The sequence below is a fragment of the Rhinoraja longicauda genome, chromosome 7 (assembly GCF_053455715.1).
Source record: "Rhinoraja longicauda isolate Sanriku21f chromosome 7, sRhiLon1.1, whole genome shotgun sequence".
In the NCBI taxonomy this organism is placed as follows: Eukaryota; Metazoa; Chordata; class Chondrichthyes; order Rajiformes; family Arhynchobatidae; genus Rhinoraja; species Rhinoraja longicauda.
Window position 1 is genome coordinate 41406233 of NC_135959.1, and position 19581 is coordinate 41425813.

At 40.6% G+C, this 19581-nt stretch overlaps 1 protein-coding gene across 7 annotated transcripts in view; it reads right to left on the reverse strand.

Moving 5' to 3' along the window:
* The window catches only part of pds5b (PDS5 cohesin associated factor B), a 136099-nt gene that overhangs the window by 30138 nt on the left and 86380 nt on the right, over window positions 1–19581 (reverse strand). For all 7 annotated transcript variants that reach the window (XM_078402350.1, XM_078402354.1, XM_078402349.1 and 4 more), the window contains 7 exons: window positions 18828–18896; window positions 15512–15648; window positions 14136–14259; window positions 6877–7081; window positions 6436–6550; window positions 4935–5067; window positions 3567–3686 (listed from right to left, as the gene is read on the reverse strand). In XM_078402350.1, coding sequence (XP_078258476.1) covers window positions 3567–3686; window positions 4935–5067; window positions 6436–6550; window positions 6877–7081; window positions 14136–14259; window positions 15512–15648; window positions 18828–18896 — 903 coding nt within the window. The remainder of the gene's footprint in view (window positions 1–3566; window positions 3687–4934; window positions 5068–6435; window positions 6551–6876; window positions 7082–14135; window positions 14260–15511; window positions 15649–18827; window positions 18897–19581) is intronic.

The following is a 19581-nucleotide window of genomic DNA, read 5'->3' on the forward strand; positions in this document are numbered from 1 at the left end:
AAAATCATACAAACTTTCCTTAGATAAGTAATCTGTAAGCAAGGAGAGTTTTATCATGATGAGCCAAGCTGCAGATATAGCAATAAAATGTCCTTTTCTTGCAATAAAAATCAATTTAGTGGCTAATATAAAATGATTGAAGGTGCTGTACCTGAGAACAAGCACGCAGATCAAAGTTTTCCTCCTTGCTTTCACCAGTTTCACCATAAATTATACTTACATTGCCTGGTGTTCCAGGAGATAATAATTTCAGAAATAGAGGAGGCTCCTGATGTCTTATGCTATTGGCCTTCCCCTTCATTCGTTCTTTTGAAATATCCCACACTTCCGCTTCCTTCTTGCTATTTGCTATGTGGCTTCACTTCCTCCCATCCCCACAATAATTTTGCTCCTTTCTCTTCCTATGTATCCACATCTCCCATCCCCAAGGTCTCCATTTCCCTTTTATCCCTCCTCTTTCCTCTCCCCTCCTGTCCCTTTCCACCTATATCCTCCCCCCTGGTTTTACATTTTAGGGCTCTTCTCTTCTTATCTGACATCGTTTTGCCTTTTTTCCACCTCTAGCCTTTGTCTCTTACTTTACCCATATACCAAATCAAATCCGCTTGCCTGTTCCCACCTAACACTTGCCAGGCTTTGCCCTGCCCCCGCCTCTTTTTTCCACCATTCTCCCCTCTACTCCATCAGACTGAAGTAAGCTCCCGACCTGGAACATCATATATTCATTCCCTCCACAGATGCTGCCTTGACAGCAGTATCAATATCTCACAAATGGATTAAAGCTATTGTACTTCTTTGCTATCTACCACAGGGCAAATAATTCTACCTCGTCTTCATCCGAGCACCATTGGAAACAGAAGATCTTATAGAAGATACTATAGGCTGTGTGTGTCAGGACTAATAGACAATAGGTGCATTAAGTAGGCCATTCGGCCCTTCGAGCCAGCACCACCATTCAATGTGATCATGGCTGATCATTCCCAATCAGTACCCCGTTTCTGCCTTCTCCCCATACCCCGACTCCGCTATCCTTAAGAGCTCTATCTAGCTCTCTCTTGAAAGCACTCAGAGAATTGGCCTCCACCGCCTTCTGAGGCAGAGAATTCCACAGATTTACAACTCTCTGACTGAAAAGGTTTTTGCTCATCTCCGTTCTAAATGGCCTACCCCTTATTCTTAAACTCTGGCCCCTGGTTCTGGACTCCCCCAACATTGGGAACATATTTCCTGCCTCTAACGTGTCCAACCCCTTAATAATCTTATATGTTTCAATAAGATCCCCTCTCATCCTTCTAAATTCCAGTGCATACAAGCCTAGTCGTTCCAGTCTTTCAACATACGACAGTCCCGCCATTCCGGGAATTAACCTAGTAAACCTACGCTGCACGCCATCAATAGCAGGAATATCCTTCCTCAAATTTGGAGACCAAAACTGCACACAGTACTCTAGGTGCAGTCTCACCAGGGCCCTGTACAACTGCAGAAGGACCTCTTTGCTCCTATACTCAACTCCTCTTGTTATGAAGGCCAACATTCCATTGGCTTTCTTCACTGCCTGCTGTACCTGCATGCTTCCTTTCAGTGACTGATGCACTAGGACACCCAGATCTTGTTGCACGTCCCCTTTTCCTAACTTGACACCATTTAGATAATAATCTGCCTTCCTATTCTTACCACCAAAGTGGATAACCTCATACTTATCCACATTAAACTGCATCTGCCATGCATCCGCCGACTCACACAACCTGTCTAAGTCACCCTGCAACCTCATAGCATCTTCCTCACAGTTCACACTGCCACCCAGCTTTGTGTCATCTGCAATAATATTATATTATCTTCTCTACTGACCATCACAAACATTTCAAAAACACATTTGAGGCACTTGTCTGAAGAAGGGTCCCGATCCAAAACATTGTCAGTCTATTCCCTCCACGGATATTGCATGACCCGCAGAGTACCTCAGCAACTTTGGGATTTAGAGAGTCTTAATATTTAAATCTTTTGCATATAGTTTTTGAGTGATATTATTTTAAAAACTTGTTCGTTTTCAAAATGTAATTGTTTCACTTTTAAGCGTCTGAATAATCAAGGCTCTTCAGAAACACTGGAAACCCCTCAATTTTGACAAACCATAGAATGGGGCAGGTAACCGTGTGGGATTTTCTCCAAGTTCTCTAGTTTCCTCCCACATGCAAAAATGTGCAAGCTGGTAGCTTAACTGGTATTATAAATTGCCTCAAGGGCATAGGCGAGAGGAGAATCGGGGCGGGGGGGGGGGGGGGTAAGCTGATGAAAATGTAGGGAAATTTATAAAAGTGATTTCTGTGGGATTGGTATGAATGGGTGGTTGGTAGTCTGCATGGACTTGGTGGGCTGAAAGGCCCATTGCTGTGCTGCATCGCTCTCTGGCTCCAAGGTGAAGTAATGATTAGATGCAGATTCAAAGTGGCAATATGATGTTCTGGAGAATAAAGCATTAAGTGGAATTTTACTATCAAACAGCTGAACTGAAGGTTATTTTAAAAATCAGAGGCTGCTTGTATTCTTCTCTTGACTTTCATCTACAAGGCACTTAGATGTACTACACTTTCTTGGCCAAGTGCAACTCAAACAAACACAGGATGCACAATACCATCCAGGAAAAAGCACCCTTTCACTTCCCTTAACATTCAACCTCTCCTTTACTGGCTCATTGTGGCTGCACTATTAGAAGTATGTAGAGGTATGTGGCATTATTAGAGGTATGTAGGTTAATTGGCTGGGTAAAATGTAAAATGTAAATGTAAAAATTGTCCCTAGTGGGTGTAGGATAGTGTTAATGTACGGGGATCGCTGGGCGGCGCGGACTTGGTGGGCCGAAAAGGCCTGTTTCCGCGCTGTATATATATGATATGATATGATATGATATAAGTGATCTCTCCCATTTAAAAATAGCAAAGGCAGTAGGTGCATGAAAATACCACTGCCTTAAAGCACTTCTTCAAATCTCACATCATCTTGAACTGGGATGGTTTCTTTAATTTTGCTCCCTCATAAACAATTTTTTCGCAAATACGCAGCAATAAAGGATAAAAGTTCATCAGCATCTTCAAGAATACTTTACAATGTGTAACAAATGCTGATCTTGTCAATAACATTTACATCCCACAAGTGGGGACAAATACAAAGTGGTAATTGATTTTGAATCATGTCTCGGATATTCAAAACTTTTCCACAGCTTGTTTTACGGTGATATTGTTGCATATTATACACATACAGAATGGAAACAGGTCCTTCGGTCAAACTTGCCCATGCCGGCCAAGATGCCCCATCCACACTAGGCCCCTTTGCCTGTGTTTGACCTCAAAACCTTTCCTATCTATGTACCTGGTCAAATGTCTTTTAAATGGTGTTATAGTACCTGCCACAACCACCTCCTCTGCCATGTCGTTCCTTACACCCATCAAAATTTGTGTCAAAAATTGTATTTACTTTTTTTCCCCTTTTTTATACTAAAATTATAATAAAAATATAAACAGAAGAACATTTTGCGTTAAAAAAATTCCTAGTAAAATAACTATACACACCTTATCAGGATGAGTGAAATATTTAGCAGGCAGAACAGGGTCCTTGGGAGATTCCAAGCTATAAGTAGTACTCTTAGTGATGATGATGTTCATTGCAACATCACAAACCGTGTATAATTTCTAAAAAAAAGCATATTGTAATGCAAAGCTTTCAAATTAATATTTAAAGACAAATAAGAAAAAAGGTGTTGAGCCATATTTAATACATCCCCCTTCCTGTTGTAATCCTGCAGGTTCTCGCCTAAAAAATACTTACATTTCGTATTTTAAATCTTTGCTCTTATTCATTATAATGCTTGCATTTGTGAATTATAAGTACAATCTGGTGGCATTGTATGCAAGAGACTCACAGCAATGATTACCTAAAAATTTAAATTCCACCAGCACAGCCAGCTAATTTAAGTTAAATTATCTAAAAAAGTCAGGAATAAAAAGTTCATAAGTCGTAGGAGCAGAAGTATGTCATTTGCACCACTGAGTTTATTCCACCATCAATCATGGCTGATCTAACTTTCTCTCCCAACCACATTCTCCAGCCTTTACCCCATAACCCGTGACACCCTTACTAATCAAGCCAAAATCGGTAATAGTGACTCCAAAACTATGAGTGAAGGAGTGATCTCTTATGTCAGAGTGAGGCCACATGAAAACTGGAAGAACAGTACCTCATATTCCATTCGGCCTGCTTACAACCCAACAGTATGAACATTGAATTCTCCTATTTTAGGTAACTAACCAACAACAACCCCTTTCCCATCTCCCGTCCCCTTCCACCTATATCCCTTCCACTGGCATCACATTTCACACCTCTTCTCTCCATATCTCAACCTTTTGTCTTCTTACCTTCTCTGGCCTTTGTCTGCCCACCTGCCAATCAAAATCCCCATACCTATCACTTGCCAGAAAAAGACAAAGTGCTGGAGTAACTCTGTGGGTCATGCAACATCTCTGATGTTGTCTCGCTGAGTTACTCCAGTACTCTGTGTCCCCTTTTGTAAACCAGCAACTGCAGTCCCTTATTTCACACCTTGTCAGGCTTTGTTTCCCCCCGCTACAATGAGTCTGAAGAAGGCTCCTGACCCAAAACATCACCTATCCATGTTTTCCAGAGATGCCGACTGACCCACCATAACTGGAGGTCAGGCAGCATCTATGGAGAGAGGAACAATTTGCATCAGCTCTGACTGAAGATCAACAAGCAGAAATGTAATGCTGTTTTGAGGTTTGTCACAGATGCTGCCTGCCTCACTGGTTGAATATTTTCGGCATGTATTCTAATTGCTGCAAGTTCAAAACTGTTTTCTCAACCCTATCCGAATTGGATATTTTTCATATCCAAATTATTTACATGAAATTTTATAGCCAAACCTCATTCATCTTTGGATCCTCTGGCCCCTGAACATCTCTCGTCTGTTTTATATTTTCCACCATTTTCCTAATAAAAGCATGACTGTTGTTTTCATTTTTGGACATCAGGATTTCAAGCATAAACCATAAGCACCTGGAAAACACAATTTAAGAGAAAAATGGTGGGTGGCACATCGATAGAATTGCTGCCTTATGGCGCCAGAGACCCAGGTTCAATCCTGACTACAGGTGCTGTCTGTCCGGAGTTTGTACTTTCTCCCTGTGACTGCGTGGGTTTTTCCTGGATGCTCTTGTTTCCTCTCACACTCCAAGGATGCAGAAGTTTGTAGGTTAATTGGTTTTGGTGTAAATTGTCCCTCGTGTGTAGCTTGTGCTAGTGAAACGTGGATCGCTGGTTGGCGCCGAAGGGTCTGTTTCCCTGCTGTATCTCTAAACTAAATTAAATTTATTTAAGTTTAAAAATCAAAATTTACGGAATAAAATACAATTTTACTATTTTTATTAAAACAGGCACATTTGCCTACTTCACTACTTAACTTTTTAATGAGGAGCCTTTAAGTCCTTAAAAGCAGCCATCTTTTCCCCAAATGCTCCATTGTATCCATTAATTGAACACCTCAGAGGCAGATCCACCCTCCTCTGCAAATAGATTTAGTTATTAGTTTTAGAGATACAGCTTGGAAACAGGCCCTTCAGCCCAACGAGTTCGTGCCGACAAGTGATCCCCGCACATTAACACTATCCTACACCCACTAGGGACAATTTTTACATTTACCAAGCCAATTAACCTACAAACCTGCGCGTCTTTGGAGTGTGGGAGGAAACTGAAGATCTCGGAGAAAATCAATGCCGGTCACGGGGAGAACGTACAAACTCCGTACAGACAAGCACCCGTAGTTAGGATCGCACACTGGTCTCTGGCACTGCATTCGCTGTAAGGCAGCAACTCTACCGCTGTGCCACCGTGACAGCCGTCTATAGTCAGCAATCAGTCAAGACAGATGATAATTCCTCCACAATAATTATTAACACCAATGTGTCCCATAAGAAAGACACAAAATACTAGAGTAACTCAGCGGGTCAGGCAGCATCTCTGGAGAAAAGGAATAGGTGACGTTTTGGGTTGAGATCCTTCTTCAGATTGAGAACCAGGAGAGAGGGAAACTAAAGTTATGAAAAGGTACAGAACAGATCAGGGCCGGCACTGATGGTCCATTGTTGGCAGTGGAGAAGGTGATAATGAGGGGATACAAACAGTAAAACCAGGACAACTGGGTGGGGGAGGCACGGAGAGAGAAGGAATGCAAGGGTTACTTGAAATCAGAGAAATCTGAGTTACTCCAGCATTTTGTCTATCTTTGGCGTAAACCAGCATCTGCAGTTCCTTCCTACATACAATGTCCTATAAGACTCATTCTCAGCCGGTACTGTATTCCCTATACACTTGCGACTGTGCAGCTAAATTCTGGTCTATTACATTTAGATTAGACAGCATACTTACTCTTTAATGTCCTTCAGCTGTTCAATATCCTGTACCTTTACATAATCTGGATCATGTGCAAGAAGGTGAATTGTATATGGAACAACGTACTCGGGCAGCAATGATAACAATTTTTCTGCAGTTGTGCAAAAGTAAAAAGGTTAGAATTCCCAATTATTCCAAAAAGTTATTACATCTACATGGCATCATTAAGTGACAAACCTTTTATTTAATACCAACACAAATGTGCCTAATTACATCAGCAAAGGCAGCATTGAAACATGTTATGTAGTTTAACTTGGCATCATGTTCGGCACGTTATGGCCTGCTCCTGTGCTGAACTGTTCTATGTTTTAAAGAAAAAAAGATGCTGAATGCTTCTTTGAATAAGAAAAGTAAAAGACTATTAGTCTCTGCTGCTGCAGTAGGTTATTTTATTTCTTAAACCGTGGCAATACCTACCACTCACTGCTGCGTGCTGTTTGAGATATTCCCTCCTAATATTGATATTTTTTACCAGGCATTGCCTGGCATGTGCTCTTCTTTCTTTTGCTGGGTCCTTTGCACACAGTGAAAAAATTGCCATATACTCGAGTGGTAGTCGTAGCTTGGCAAGTCCTTTGTTGAGCTTCTGTGCAAACATCTGCCTCACTTGATAACATTCATCCTGTAAAAAAGCAAATATTACTGAAACAAGCAAAAGAAAATAGCCATCTTATTAATTGGAAACAATCTTTAACTGACAAAAGGACACAAAGTGCTGGAGTAACTCAGCGGGTCAGGCAGCATCTCTGGAGAACATAAATAGGTGACGTTTCAGGTCGAGACCCTTCTTCAGGCTGAAGATCAGATGCGATGCATGAAATGTACCCTTCCTCAGTCTGAACCCAAAAAGTCACCTATCCCATGTTCTAAAAAGATGCTGCCTGACCTGCTGAGGTACTCCAGCACTTTGTGGCCTTTTGTGGATTAACCAGCATCTAGAGTTCTTTGGTTCTACAATGTTTAAACTACCATGTCACAAGGAGCAATTTCCCACATTCTTTATCAATTAATTTCAGATCGTGATCATTTCCTTGTCCTTTTATATTTTGACAAGAGTTGGTCAAATGTTGAGGATGTGCTCTTGGCGGATATGGGACTTGTCGCAGGCTACCTTCAGACCAGGAGACTAAAACTGAGTGTGGCAAAAACCACAACAGCCTTTCACCTGAACAACAAGGAAGCTCAACGCCAGCTAACCGTCACCCTCAATGGGTCACCCCTACCCTACAACCCATTTCCTACATATCTCGGGGTGAAACTAGATCGGCAGCTGATCTACAAGCAACACCTTGAAGCTCTCCGTGCTAAAGTCTCGGCACGAAACAACCTCCTGTGTTGCTTGGCTGGATCGTCATGGGGCGCCAGGACATCTACTCTTCGAATCAGTGCTCTTGCACTCGTGTACAGTGCCGCTGAGTACGCTGCCCCAGCATGGTGCCGCAGCGCTCATACCAGCAAGCTAAACGCCACCCTCAACGACACCATGCGGATCATCACTGGTTGCCTACGCCCTACTCCGACGGATCTCCTGCCAGTGCTCGCAGGTATCGCACCCGCCAAGCTTCGCAGAGAGTTCTTCACGCATAGGCTGGTGTGCAAGGCCCCATCGGACGCCAAACATCCTTTGCACCACCTCGCCCAGGATTCACAGCAACTGGGACCTCAATACCTGTCATCTCATCACCCTTTTTCCCGTCATGCAGCGACCCTCTGTGGCTCCGGTTTCAACATACTAGGAGCATGGAGAACCAGCTGGGAACAGACATCGCGACCTCCTCAATTCACTGTCGCACCGAACACCACAGCCCCACCCGGCTCGGACATGCCCCGCAAAGAGTGGGACGCCCTGAACCGGCTCCGCACAGGGGTCGGCCGGTTCAACGCCAACATGCATCGTTGGGGGTTGCGTTCATCAGCAGCCTGCGTGTGTGGAGTAGACCAGCAAACAGCGCAGCACGTCATTTTCGACTGCACTGTCCTCCGTCCCCCTGGAGGAGCGGTAGACCTCACGGCCCTTGACAACAGCACATTGCACTGGCTACAGTGCCTGGAGGGCGTTACAAAATTTCTGCTGGCTCAAACGCAAGAAGAAGTTATATTTTGAGGAATCAAAGAGCTCGAACTGGCATAAACTGTAAGCATAGGTTTAAGAAAATTCATAATTTTATAATGCAATATCCTGATTGGAAAGCCAGCTACCCTTGATGTAGACACAAGAGACCACTGGTGGAAGGTTGCTTCTTGGACTGGAGGCCTGTAACTAGTGTTGTGCCTCAGGATTCAGTGTTGGGCGTGTTACTGTTTGTCATCTACATCAATGATTTGGAAGAGAACATGCAGGGCAAGATTAGCAAGTTTGCTAATGATACAAAAGTTAGTGGTTTTGCAGATAGTGAAGATGGTTGTGAACGATTGCAGCATGATCTGGATCGATTGGCCAGGTGGGCGAAGGAATGGTTGATGGAATTTAATACAGAGAAGTGTGAGGTGTTGCATTTTGGGACGTCGAACAAGGGCAGGGCCTACACGGTAAATGGTAGGCCTCTGGGTAGTGTTGTAGAGCAGAGGGATCTAGGAATACAGGTGCAAGGTTCTTTGAAGGTTGAGTCGCAGGTAGATAAGGTGGTCAAAAAGGCTTTTGGCACTTTGGCCTTCATCAGTCAGGGTATTGAGTAAAGAAGTTGGGAGATCATGTTGCAGTTGTATGACATTAATGAGACCGCATTTAGAATATTGTGTTCCGTTCTGGACACCATGTTATAGGAAAGATATTGTCAATCTTGAAAGGGTTCAGAAATTTTTTACAAGGATGTTGCCAGGACTAGTGGGTGTGAGCTATAGGGAGAGGTTGAGTAGGCCGGGTCTCTATTCCATGGAGTGCAGGTGGATGAGGGGAGATCTTATAGAAGGTAGACACAAAATGCTAGAATAACTCAGCCGGTCAGGCAGCATCTCGGGGGAGAAGGAATGGGTGACGTTTAGGGTCGAGACTCTTCTTCAGACTGAACCTATAGAGGTATACAAAATCAAGAGAGGAATAGATGCACAGTCTTTTGCCCAGCGAAGGGGAATCGAGGACCAGAGGACATAGGTTCAAGGTGAAGGGGAAAAGATTCAATATGAATATGAGGGGTAAGTTTTTCACACAAAGGGTGGTGGGTGTTTGGAATAAACTGCCAGAGCGGGTAGCTGAGGCTGGGACTATCCCATTGTTTAAGAAACAGTTAGACAGGTACATGGATAGGACAGGTTTGGAGGGATATGGAACAAGTGTAAGCAAATGGACTAGTGTAGCTGGGACATTGTTGACCGGCGAGGGCGAGTTGGGCCGAAGGGCCTGTTTCCACATTGTATCACTCTATGGCTCTATGCTGGAATCTTGAGCAAAATACAAAGTGCTGGAGGAACTCAACCGGTCAGGCAGCATCTGTGGAGGGAATGGACAGGAGATGTTTCAGGTCAGGAACCTTCTTCAGGCTGAAGATGGAACCAGGTGGGTGAGGAGATCTGGTTGGTGAAATGTATTTGTAGCAGGTGGAAGGGGAGGGGATGAAGGTTGAGTGAGACGAAGTATGACCAAGATGCTGATATTCCATCAGAGTAGTCTATAAACCGTGGTATGAACATTGAATTTTCCATTTTCATGTAACCCTCATCTCCTGTAATCCTCTCTCTCTCTCTCTCCTTCAAATCCACCTCCATTCCTCAGAATATTGTCACCTTTCCCATACCCTTCCCTGTCCAGCCACCCATAACTACACATTTCACCCACCCAGATCTCCTCATTTGATTTTACCTGCCCTTTGCCTCCCTTAATTATTCCCATTGTCACCTTCCTTGCCTATCAGAGTCCATCATTGGTAGCCTAAGTGGACCCACTTATCACCGTTCACCTTTACCCCCTTCCCATCTGGCTCAACCTGCCCTTTTCTTTTCCTCTTTGTTCTATTAACATGACTACCTACACTTCACGCTGCCTCTGAAAAGCAGCAAACATAATCAAAGACTTGTCGAACCCTGGTCATTCCTTCTCCCTGCTCCCAACTGGCAGAAGATACAGATGCTTGAAACTGTGCACTGAGGAACAGCATCTTCTTCTGTTATCAGGTTTTGGAATGATCTTCCATAAGCTAGGGTATTCCATAAGCTAGGGTACTGCCCGATGCACCTCTACCCCATTGTGAACCTCGGACTTTGTCTTTCGAACTGATGCACTACAATGTTGAGAAATATATTCTGCAGTCTATCTTCCCCTTTGCCCTTCAGCCCACTGTGTCCACACCATTGATCACCCGTTCACAATAGTTCTATGTTATCCCACTTTCCCAATTATTCCCTATGCACTTGGGCCAATTTTACAAAGGACAATTAACCTACAAACTCGCACATCTTTGGGATGTGGGAGAAAACCGGAGCAGCCATAGGAAACACATGCGGATCACAGGGAGAATATGCAAACTCCACACAAATAGCACCCAAGGTCAGAACCCAGGTCTCTGGCACTGCAAGGCAGCAGCTCTACCAGCGGCGCCATTGTGACACACTATCTATTGTACTTGAGTTTGACTTGATTTTATTTATGTATAATGTATCTGATCTGTTTGGATAGCATGCAAAACAAAGCTTTTCACATGACAATAATAAACTTAAACCTAAAAACACTTGCATTTCAGTGCATGATTGCCAACATTGCACTGGATCAGCTCATGCATGAAAATAAGATCACAATAATGAAAGTGAATGCCTCTCAAACAAGATTTGGATCACTCTCTAATTAGATTTTTCTAACCAAAGATGATACACGGCTGAAACCACACAAGTTTGACCAATCCACCACTAATATGTGCTTCAAAGAGCCAATCCTTTACAAGTTCAATCCGCTGAATTCCAATAAATAGATGGAGTCAAATAGGGTAAATAGAGTTGTTTCTGAAATCAGTAAATAATTCAAAGACCAGGGACATGGTTTAAAAATGGGACACAAGGTAAGCTAAAATAAAAAGATACTGGAGATGAATAGGAGCTCTCTGTCTAGAAGACTGCTGAAGAATTAATCATGGCTTTCAAAATGAAAGTGTATATTCACTTGAAATGATATAATTCTGGGGCTAAAGAGAAAGAGGCTGGCCACAGTGGACCGTTCTACTGCGAGCTGGTACGATTCAAAGGACAAAATTATATCCATGTTATAGTCATGGAATTGTTATACAGCTGCAAAAATATTTCAGGCAGCAGATTATTGGTGAAAGTAGACACATCTCTTTTTCAAAATAAAAAGCTAAAAGCAGCAAGTTTGGTGATTAGATTCATTTCTCCTACGTGGGCTGTGGGACACATGATGGAGAGACCTTGGTACCTTCAAGTACTGCAAGTATGCATTTTGCCTACATCTACCTAAAAGGCAAGCCAGAATTTTAATTGAATATCTGATCTCAAACTTAACCTTCAACAATGTAGCACTCCTTTTTATAGCACACTGAAGTGCTGGTTTTGATAATGTGCTCAACCCTATTATGTGACTTGACCGATGACCTAACTCAGAGGTTCTTAAGTTACCATAGCAACAAGTACAACGGGATAATAATTTTAAATGCAGGGATGCATTTTGCTTTAACACAATGCAAAAGCATTCTTTATTCCAAGAAATTTCAAGTGCTTGAAAGCAAACTGAGAAAATAGTCTGGAGCAATTAGTAACTGAAGAACATTTCTTTTAGCACAAACACAGCACAACTTGGCTTTCAACGAAGCAGCTCTGAAGGGTCTCGAACCAAAATGTCATCCATCCATGTTCTCCGGAGCTGCTGCGTGACCTGCTAAGTTATTCCAGGACTTTTAACCTTTTGTATATTGATCAGCATCTGCACTTCTTTGTTTCTAGCTTTCAAACAGTCTTGGTTGATTAAAGTTAGCTATCCATTCCAAATTCAAATAATCCTTCTAAAAACATGCTTAGTTGATTAGTCAACTAGATTGATTAGAAGATTATTAAATGTATAAACATACATTTTGTGCACTAGGTGTGAATAGAGAATGTAAAGACGATACATTTATCATCAAGAAGTTGAAGGAAGAATAAAATAGAATGCTCTGGAATTTCTAGCTATATACCAGGGCCCAGGACAGATCATGAGAGATGTACACACACGGTATCTTGAAACTGCTGACTCCTTCCAGCTATCCCATCAATGATGACAGCTGTACGATCTCTCAGTTTTCCCTTCCTGAAGTCAACAATCAACTCCTTCGTCTTGCTAACACTGAGAGCAAGATTGTTGATCTGGCACCACTCAAACATATTATCAATCTCTTACTTGTTAATACCGATTATTTGTCCAACGATGGCAGTATTGTTAGTGATTTAGAGATAATGTTGGGACGGTGTCTTGCTACAAAGTCATGTCCCAGCAATGATAATGAAGACATGCTCCAGAAGTGGTTCTCTACCACCTAAACAATTTCAGAACAGCTGGAAAATTGCCTTCTAGGAAAAATGACGAGTCAAATCCTTTCAGCCTACTCTTACCCATTCGAAAAGGTGATGGACTGTGCTGGTAAATGGGATTAGTATAGATGAGGACTTGGTGATTGACAGTGACATGGGCTGATTGATTAATGCATTGATTGATTCTATGATAAGTGATGCAAGTGAAACGGTGAGCTACGAAGGACCACTCGGTCACAATGGTCTACTCAGACACCAAGTTCAGCTTCCACTTGCACCACCCAGCCAGAACCATACTGATGAATTGGCTTACTCTGAACAGGGGCAAAAGGACTGAATTTTATGTGAAATGACAATGATTGGTCTTAATGTCAAACAGGCTATTCAGCCCACCAACCACTGAACATCCATTTACACTAATGCTACATTAATCCTATTTTTTTTCTTATTGCATTCTCACCAACTCCTTAGAAATTCTACCACTCACCTTCCACTATGGGCAATTTAGTAGCCTTTTAGTTACAAACTGGCACATTGTTGGTTTGCGGGGGCTGAATCCAGAACACCCAGAGGAAACCCATTAAGTCACATGGTAAATATGCAAACTCCATGTTGACAGAACCACCGGTCAGGATTGAATTTGGGTCACTGGCATGGAAACAATGGCTCTACTAGTTGCACCATTGTGCTATCATTACACGTTAGCATCTGACCTAGTGTACAACCAAGGAATTTGAACGGAATTATAATCAGTGAAGGTTTCTTTTAAATTGCCCCCCACCCCACCTTAAACCTATACCCTCTAGTTTTCTTTGAAAGAATAAACGATAATTTGGTACAGTTGATAAAATCCTATTGCGATGTAAAATTTGCTTTGTGACAGGAATATCTAGAAAATTTTCTCTAAAAAAATATTATAAGGTTGCAAATAGATCTTTAGAGTCTGTAAACCAAAGTTATTCACTATTGTCAAAAAAAGTTGATTTATTGTGGGATAGAAAGTACAATGATAGAAGCAGGTCAAAAATATTCAGTGATTTTTTAAGATCAGTTTAAGTAAAAAGCTTTATTTTGCAATATATTTTCAAAGCAAAGTTAAGGATCTCCTGCTCACAACTGAGAGAATATTAATAGAAACATAGTATTTATATCTGGAAATCCAAAGCAATACATGTACCCACACAGCTACCAAAAATAGAAATCACATTTAAAGAGAGATAAAAATCACTTACATTCATTACCAGTGCACATAACTGAAACTGTTCCAGGGTGATAATTTCATAGTAACATGGCTCATGTGCTAGCTTCAAAACAGCACAACCAGCTGCCAGCCGCAGACGTGACATATCAGGCTTGCTGTGCAGGGGAAAGCAGGAAAACAAGACATTAATTGGGTGATAATTTGCACTGTAAAATTTATGATTTGGGTAAAAACCATACTGGTGTTTAACTGCTTTAAATAACCTATTTATTATTTGCGCCTTATTTCTCTAAAAAACGTTCTAAATAAAACCGTTTAATGTTGTGTCTGTGCAAAAGACATCAACTTTCCTTCTACCTCATTCTGTTTTCAATTAACGTTTAAACAAAATTTAAAGGCAGTTTATGATTTCTCACTGAGGAGGTTTCATTAAAGCACCAAGGGAAGACATAATTATTAATACGGAACGGTAAGCATATGAATTTTTAAAATACTATTTAAAACTAAATTACAATTGTACAGTTAAATTAGGTTCCTTTATTTGTGTTGAATTAAACACACAATTCAATTCTGAATTTACTGATTAAAAAAGAAACCTCAACATGTTTTAAACATTCCTCAAGGCAGACAACACAGTGAAACTAATTGACAATTGTAACAAAACTAATTTTATAGATGAGCCTGCAAGCTGTAACAAATGCACTGGGCTTGCAGGTGATTAAAAAAGATCAAGGAAACCTTGCAATGTGCAGCCCTTCAAAAATGATTTTTGAGGCCTTTCCAGAGTGCAAATAAAGCAAAAATCTCACAAGTCAAATAAAAATAGTTTTAGTTAAAGGCCAAGGTTAAAACAAATCCCTGGGAAATTTCTTTAAACACTTTACTGTCTCTAAGCAAGATTGCACGAGAACTGTGTCTGTTTAATGCCGAGACTGAACCAAAAAACCAAAATAATTTATATTATTGCCATGAATTGAAATCTCTTTCCTTCGACCAGGCAACAATATTTATTTATTTTGCTGATCCCAAAGCCAAATCACCTAATCTCAGAAATATATTATTTCAGTTCATTCATTTGTCGGCACTTTATCAGCAATCTAAGCTAAATTACGTATGCTTGTTACCCAGCCCACTGTCTAATGTAATTCTATGCTTGATTCATACACCCTATTTCTTGATTTATGTCAATTGGGTAAATTGTTATCAGAATTTGATTTATCTTTCCAAATTAAACAATGCACAAAATGGAAAACCAAGCATTTAATAACGATTGTAATGTAAAACTATTATATTGTAATGCAAAATCTTAATGGGATTTCAAAAATCCTACTGTTCCTGCAAGTTGGTAAAGCAAACACAAAACCTACCCGAAAAGCACATGCACTGTCTCAACTGGTTATTACACACCTAATTTTCCCTTGTTCTGTCAGGTCACCATCACTATGTAATATTGCAGTTAGCAATCTCAAGGTAGAGGTTCCTGATTTATTTGCGTTAGTCCTCATTCCCATCAACCACCGTACCATCATCTTTATGGCCTGTATCTGTAAAAAAACATTGAAACATTTTTATAAATAAATTAACTCGATGTTTTTGTAATATACATTACAATGGATACCACAACAACATACAAATGAACCACCAAATCCTGTAGTAATAAATTATACACTGCCACCAATCACCTTAATTATCTGAGAGGTAATTAGTTAAACGAAAGAAGTTAAAGAGCTACTGCCAATTGATCCTATTTGCAAATATTTTATTTCCTTAACTGCTGTAGGATAATCATAGGTATTTCATGGGTAATCTATCACGAATATAACATTAATGTAACCTAGAACGACAATGGCAAAGGAACACCACTAAATGCAGACACAAGTTGCACATTATCCTGATTTGGAAATACAATCGCTGTCGCTGGGTGTAAGTACTGTATCTGCTTCCCACTTCCTGTGGGAGTATATTTGCTAGAGCTACCCCAGCAGTTCAAGGTGGCCACTCACCACCAGTTTATTGTTATGTTCACCAGGTACAATGATATTCCTTGTTTGTATGAAGCTCAGAGTAAACAGCATACATGATAGTGATAACTGCAAAATTGCAATGACGTATAAAACAGCAGAATAGTGCAAAGATTGTAGTGCAATCTGAAGTAGTACAAAGCAGGTCCACCCTCTTAAAGAGGATCAAGAATGTGTGTTAAATGATGGCCTTGCCAGTAACATACAAATACCAAAATCAATGATACAATTGTGGACAGATTTAATTGAACAGATGCTTAAATGTTTAACAATTTAAATCACATTTGATCAGATGCATTCTTGACTTCAGAGTAGAAACATCTGATGGGCTTATAATGACTTGTCAAATGATCTCAGTGGAGATTCAAATGCATCTAAACTGAATAATATCTCTTCACTGGACAAATCTGCATGGAAATCTTTCGGCCAATTTATTCTTGTTTCCAAGTATAAACAGTTCTAAAGACATTCAGCTCCGCAAGCCTGTTTGCCATTTAATGAGATCACAGTCGGGCAATATACGGAAATCCTTTTAAAATTACCTTCCTAATTCTCAAGACTTCACCATCATTTCTGACATCTCAGATCCCTGGGTTTCTTATCAACCCACCCAAGGTATATAAGGTACTTCATAATAACTAACTGAATTTTCTCTTCACAATTTTCCTGCTTGTCGGGGTGGTTCAGGCAGATTCAACGAAGGTTATAAGAGATGGATAAGTATTTGTAGCAAAAGTAGAGGAATAAAATAATGTTTAACACAAGGAACTGCAGATGTTAGTTTATAAAACAAAAAGATACAAGGGCCTGGATTAACTCAGTAGGTCAGGCAACATATCCGAAGAACATTGCCTATTCATGTTCTCCATAACATAATGCTTGTTTTTGGCTGACCCCATTCATGACAGCTACCTCTGGTACAAAGTTCTAATAAGATTCACGTCAGTGTGATGGAGGGGGGTATGTTTAATGTTTGTTTAGGACTGAACTGTGCTGTAGTGTGCATGCTCAAGTCAAGTTAAGTATCTAATCTTATCCTGGGCTGGATGCAAAGGGAAAGACTTGCTGGCTCCAATGCAGAGAAATTCCCAGAGTAGAGTTCAAAGTACAGCTCATTTTAGTGCGTGTGTGTGTCCCTCTCTCTCTCTCTCTTCAAGAAGGCCTCAGTAGTAAATGGGTTTTAACTGGCACGTTGCAATAATAGAAAACACCAAACAATCGTTGTTGGGAGAGAAGGTTGGGGGCGAGGCCTGAGCTCGTCAGAGTTGACAACATTTTTAATGATTTTTACATATTTGTTATTCAGAGGCATTAAAGCATTAATAAAATTGCTTTGAAAATGCTTTACTTAATTACATAAACCAATTAGATTAAAACAAATTTAACATGTTTAAATATTAAGTGACAAATATCTCCAAACCAGGAACACGAGTAGTTTTCTGCCCTCCTGCAGTATTCACTTAGAAACTGGCCCAGCAAGTTAAAGTTTAGTTCTGCAATTACCATTACAAATATGTATAACACATTAGGAGTAAACCTTCACCCATTTCTCTCCTTCCCCTTCCCTTCGACCTACATTCCTTCCTCTGTCTTCACAGTGCACAATTCTTCTATCCTTTTCTCACACCTTTTCTCTCACACAAGTCTTTTTATCTCCTGCCTTTGCCCAAAGGTCTAGCCTAACCCCTCCCCTCCTTACCTATATCCACTTATCTCTTGCCAGGCTTTGTCCTGCCTCTCCTCAATACCAGTTTTCTTCACCCCACCACCATCTTCATTCTGAAGAAGGGTTCCAACCTAAAACATTAATTATTAATCTTCAACAGAGATACTGCCTGACCCGCTGAGTTACTCCAGCACTTTGTCTTTTTTTGTTTGTTAACCAGCATCTGCAATTCCTTGTTTCTATATTTGGAGTAAAGTTCTGTACTTTTCTTTTGAGAAAAACCATTTATGCTTTTGTTTTTTTTCAAATATTCTGTCTGAGAAGACAGCTTGCCTATTTGGAGAACATTTTGAACTCAAAACTGCACTTAACTAATTATTTTCCCCTTCAAATTTCCATTTCCTCAATTTGAGATTGGAACTATAAATCATCTCTCAAACTACAAGGCAAACTATGATTGAAACAGACAGAATGAGCTGCATTTTGCACAAATCTGCGTGGATTTCCTGGCACTGTTCAGCAAGTTCAGGATTTTCATACGGGGCATGCACAAATACAAATTCTGGAAGTTGCTGATAAGACATTCATTGGTTACGTCCTGACTGCATACCAATACAAGTCTTCAATATCTCAAGACTTGCTCAGGAATGAGTTCCAGACCTGCACTTTAACCTGCTTTTTTGCTTTCAGTATAGCATGCTAACTAATTTGATGGGGTGAAATTCAAATGGCAAATTCCCAAGATAGTGGCTTGAGATTTCAAAATTAAATCATGTCCTCTGTTGTTGATTCACTCAAATGAAATAGATTGCAATGGCAAATCACTGCAAGAAATTATAAATAAAACAAAACAGAAGAATCTGAACATAGAGTCCCCATGATGATAGGAACAAGATTCAATAGGTTCTGTTTGTTCCTTATCATGTTGAATCCATTTCTCAAATACCAAATCGTGAGCAATGCAAAACAAAAGCAGTAAGAATAAACTAAATGTTGTACAAAGAAGAATGAAAATACTTAACTCAAGCGCACTTACTTTTGTCAGTGTCTCTGGACCTACTTCGTCATCGGGCACCCAAAGCTTTGTTGTTTTCTTTCCTGGAAACTAAAGGCAAAATATTATGACTCATAATCAAGCACCAAATCACTTAAAATAATAGAGCATTTTAGATATTCTTAAGAATATATAGTCCTCCCTCTGGTATCAGGCTTCTGAATCATAAGCTGGGGTAGTCCAATTCACCTCCACCCCATTGTGAATACTGGACATATACAGTGCCCTCCATAATGTTTGGGACAAAGACCCATCATTTATTTATTTGTCTCTGTAATTTCTACATGGTGAAACCAAAATGTAAAAAAATGGCCTTTATTAAAATCTGACAATCTTTAACCACATATGATTTTTTCTATTACAAATCTCAAATTGTGGAGTACAGAGGCAAATAAATAAATGATGGGTCTTTGTCCCAAACATTATGGAGGACACTGTATCCGAGGACATTGCAGGAAACTAGAGAGGAAATTGCAGGATTTGAAATCCTGGTTGAAATTTACGAGTCGCCACCCTCCAATCTTTCGGCACATACAGGATGTGTGCCGTAACACTGAAGGGTAGCAAATGTTGCGTCTCTTTTCAAGAACGGCTGCAGGAAAAATGCTGGGAACTATAGGCCGGTGAGTTTAACATCTGTAGTTGGAAAGTTACAAGAGTGTATTCTATGGGCATTTGGATGGGCAAGGGCTGATTAGGGATAGTCAGCTTGGTTTTGTACGTAGGTCATGTCTCA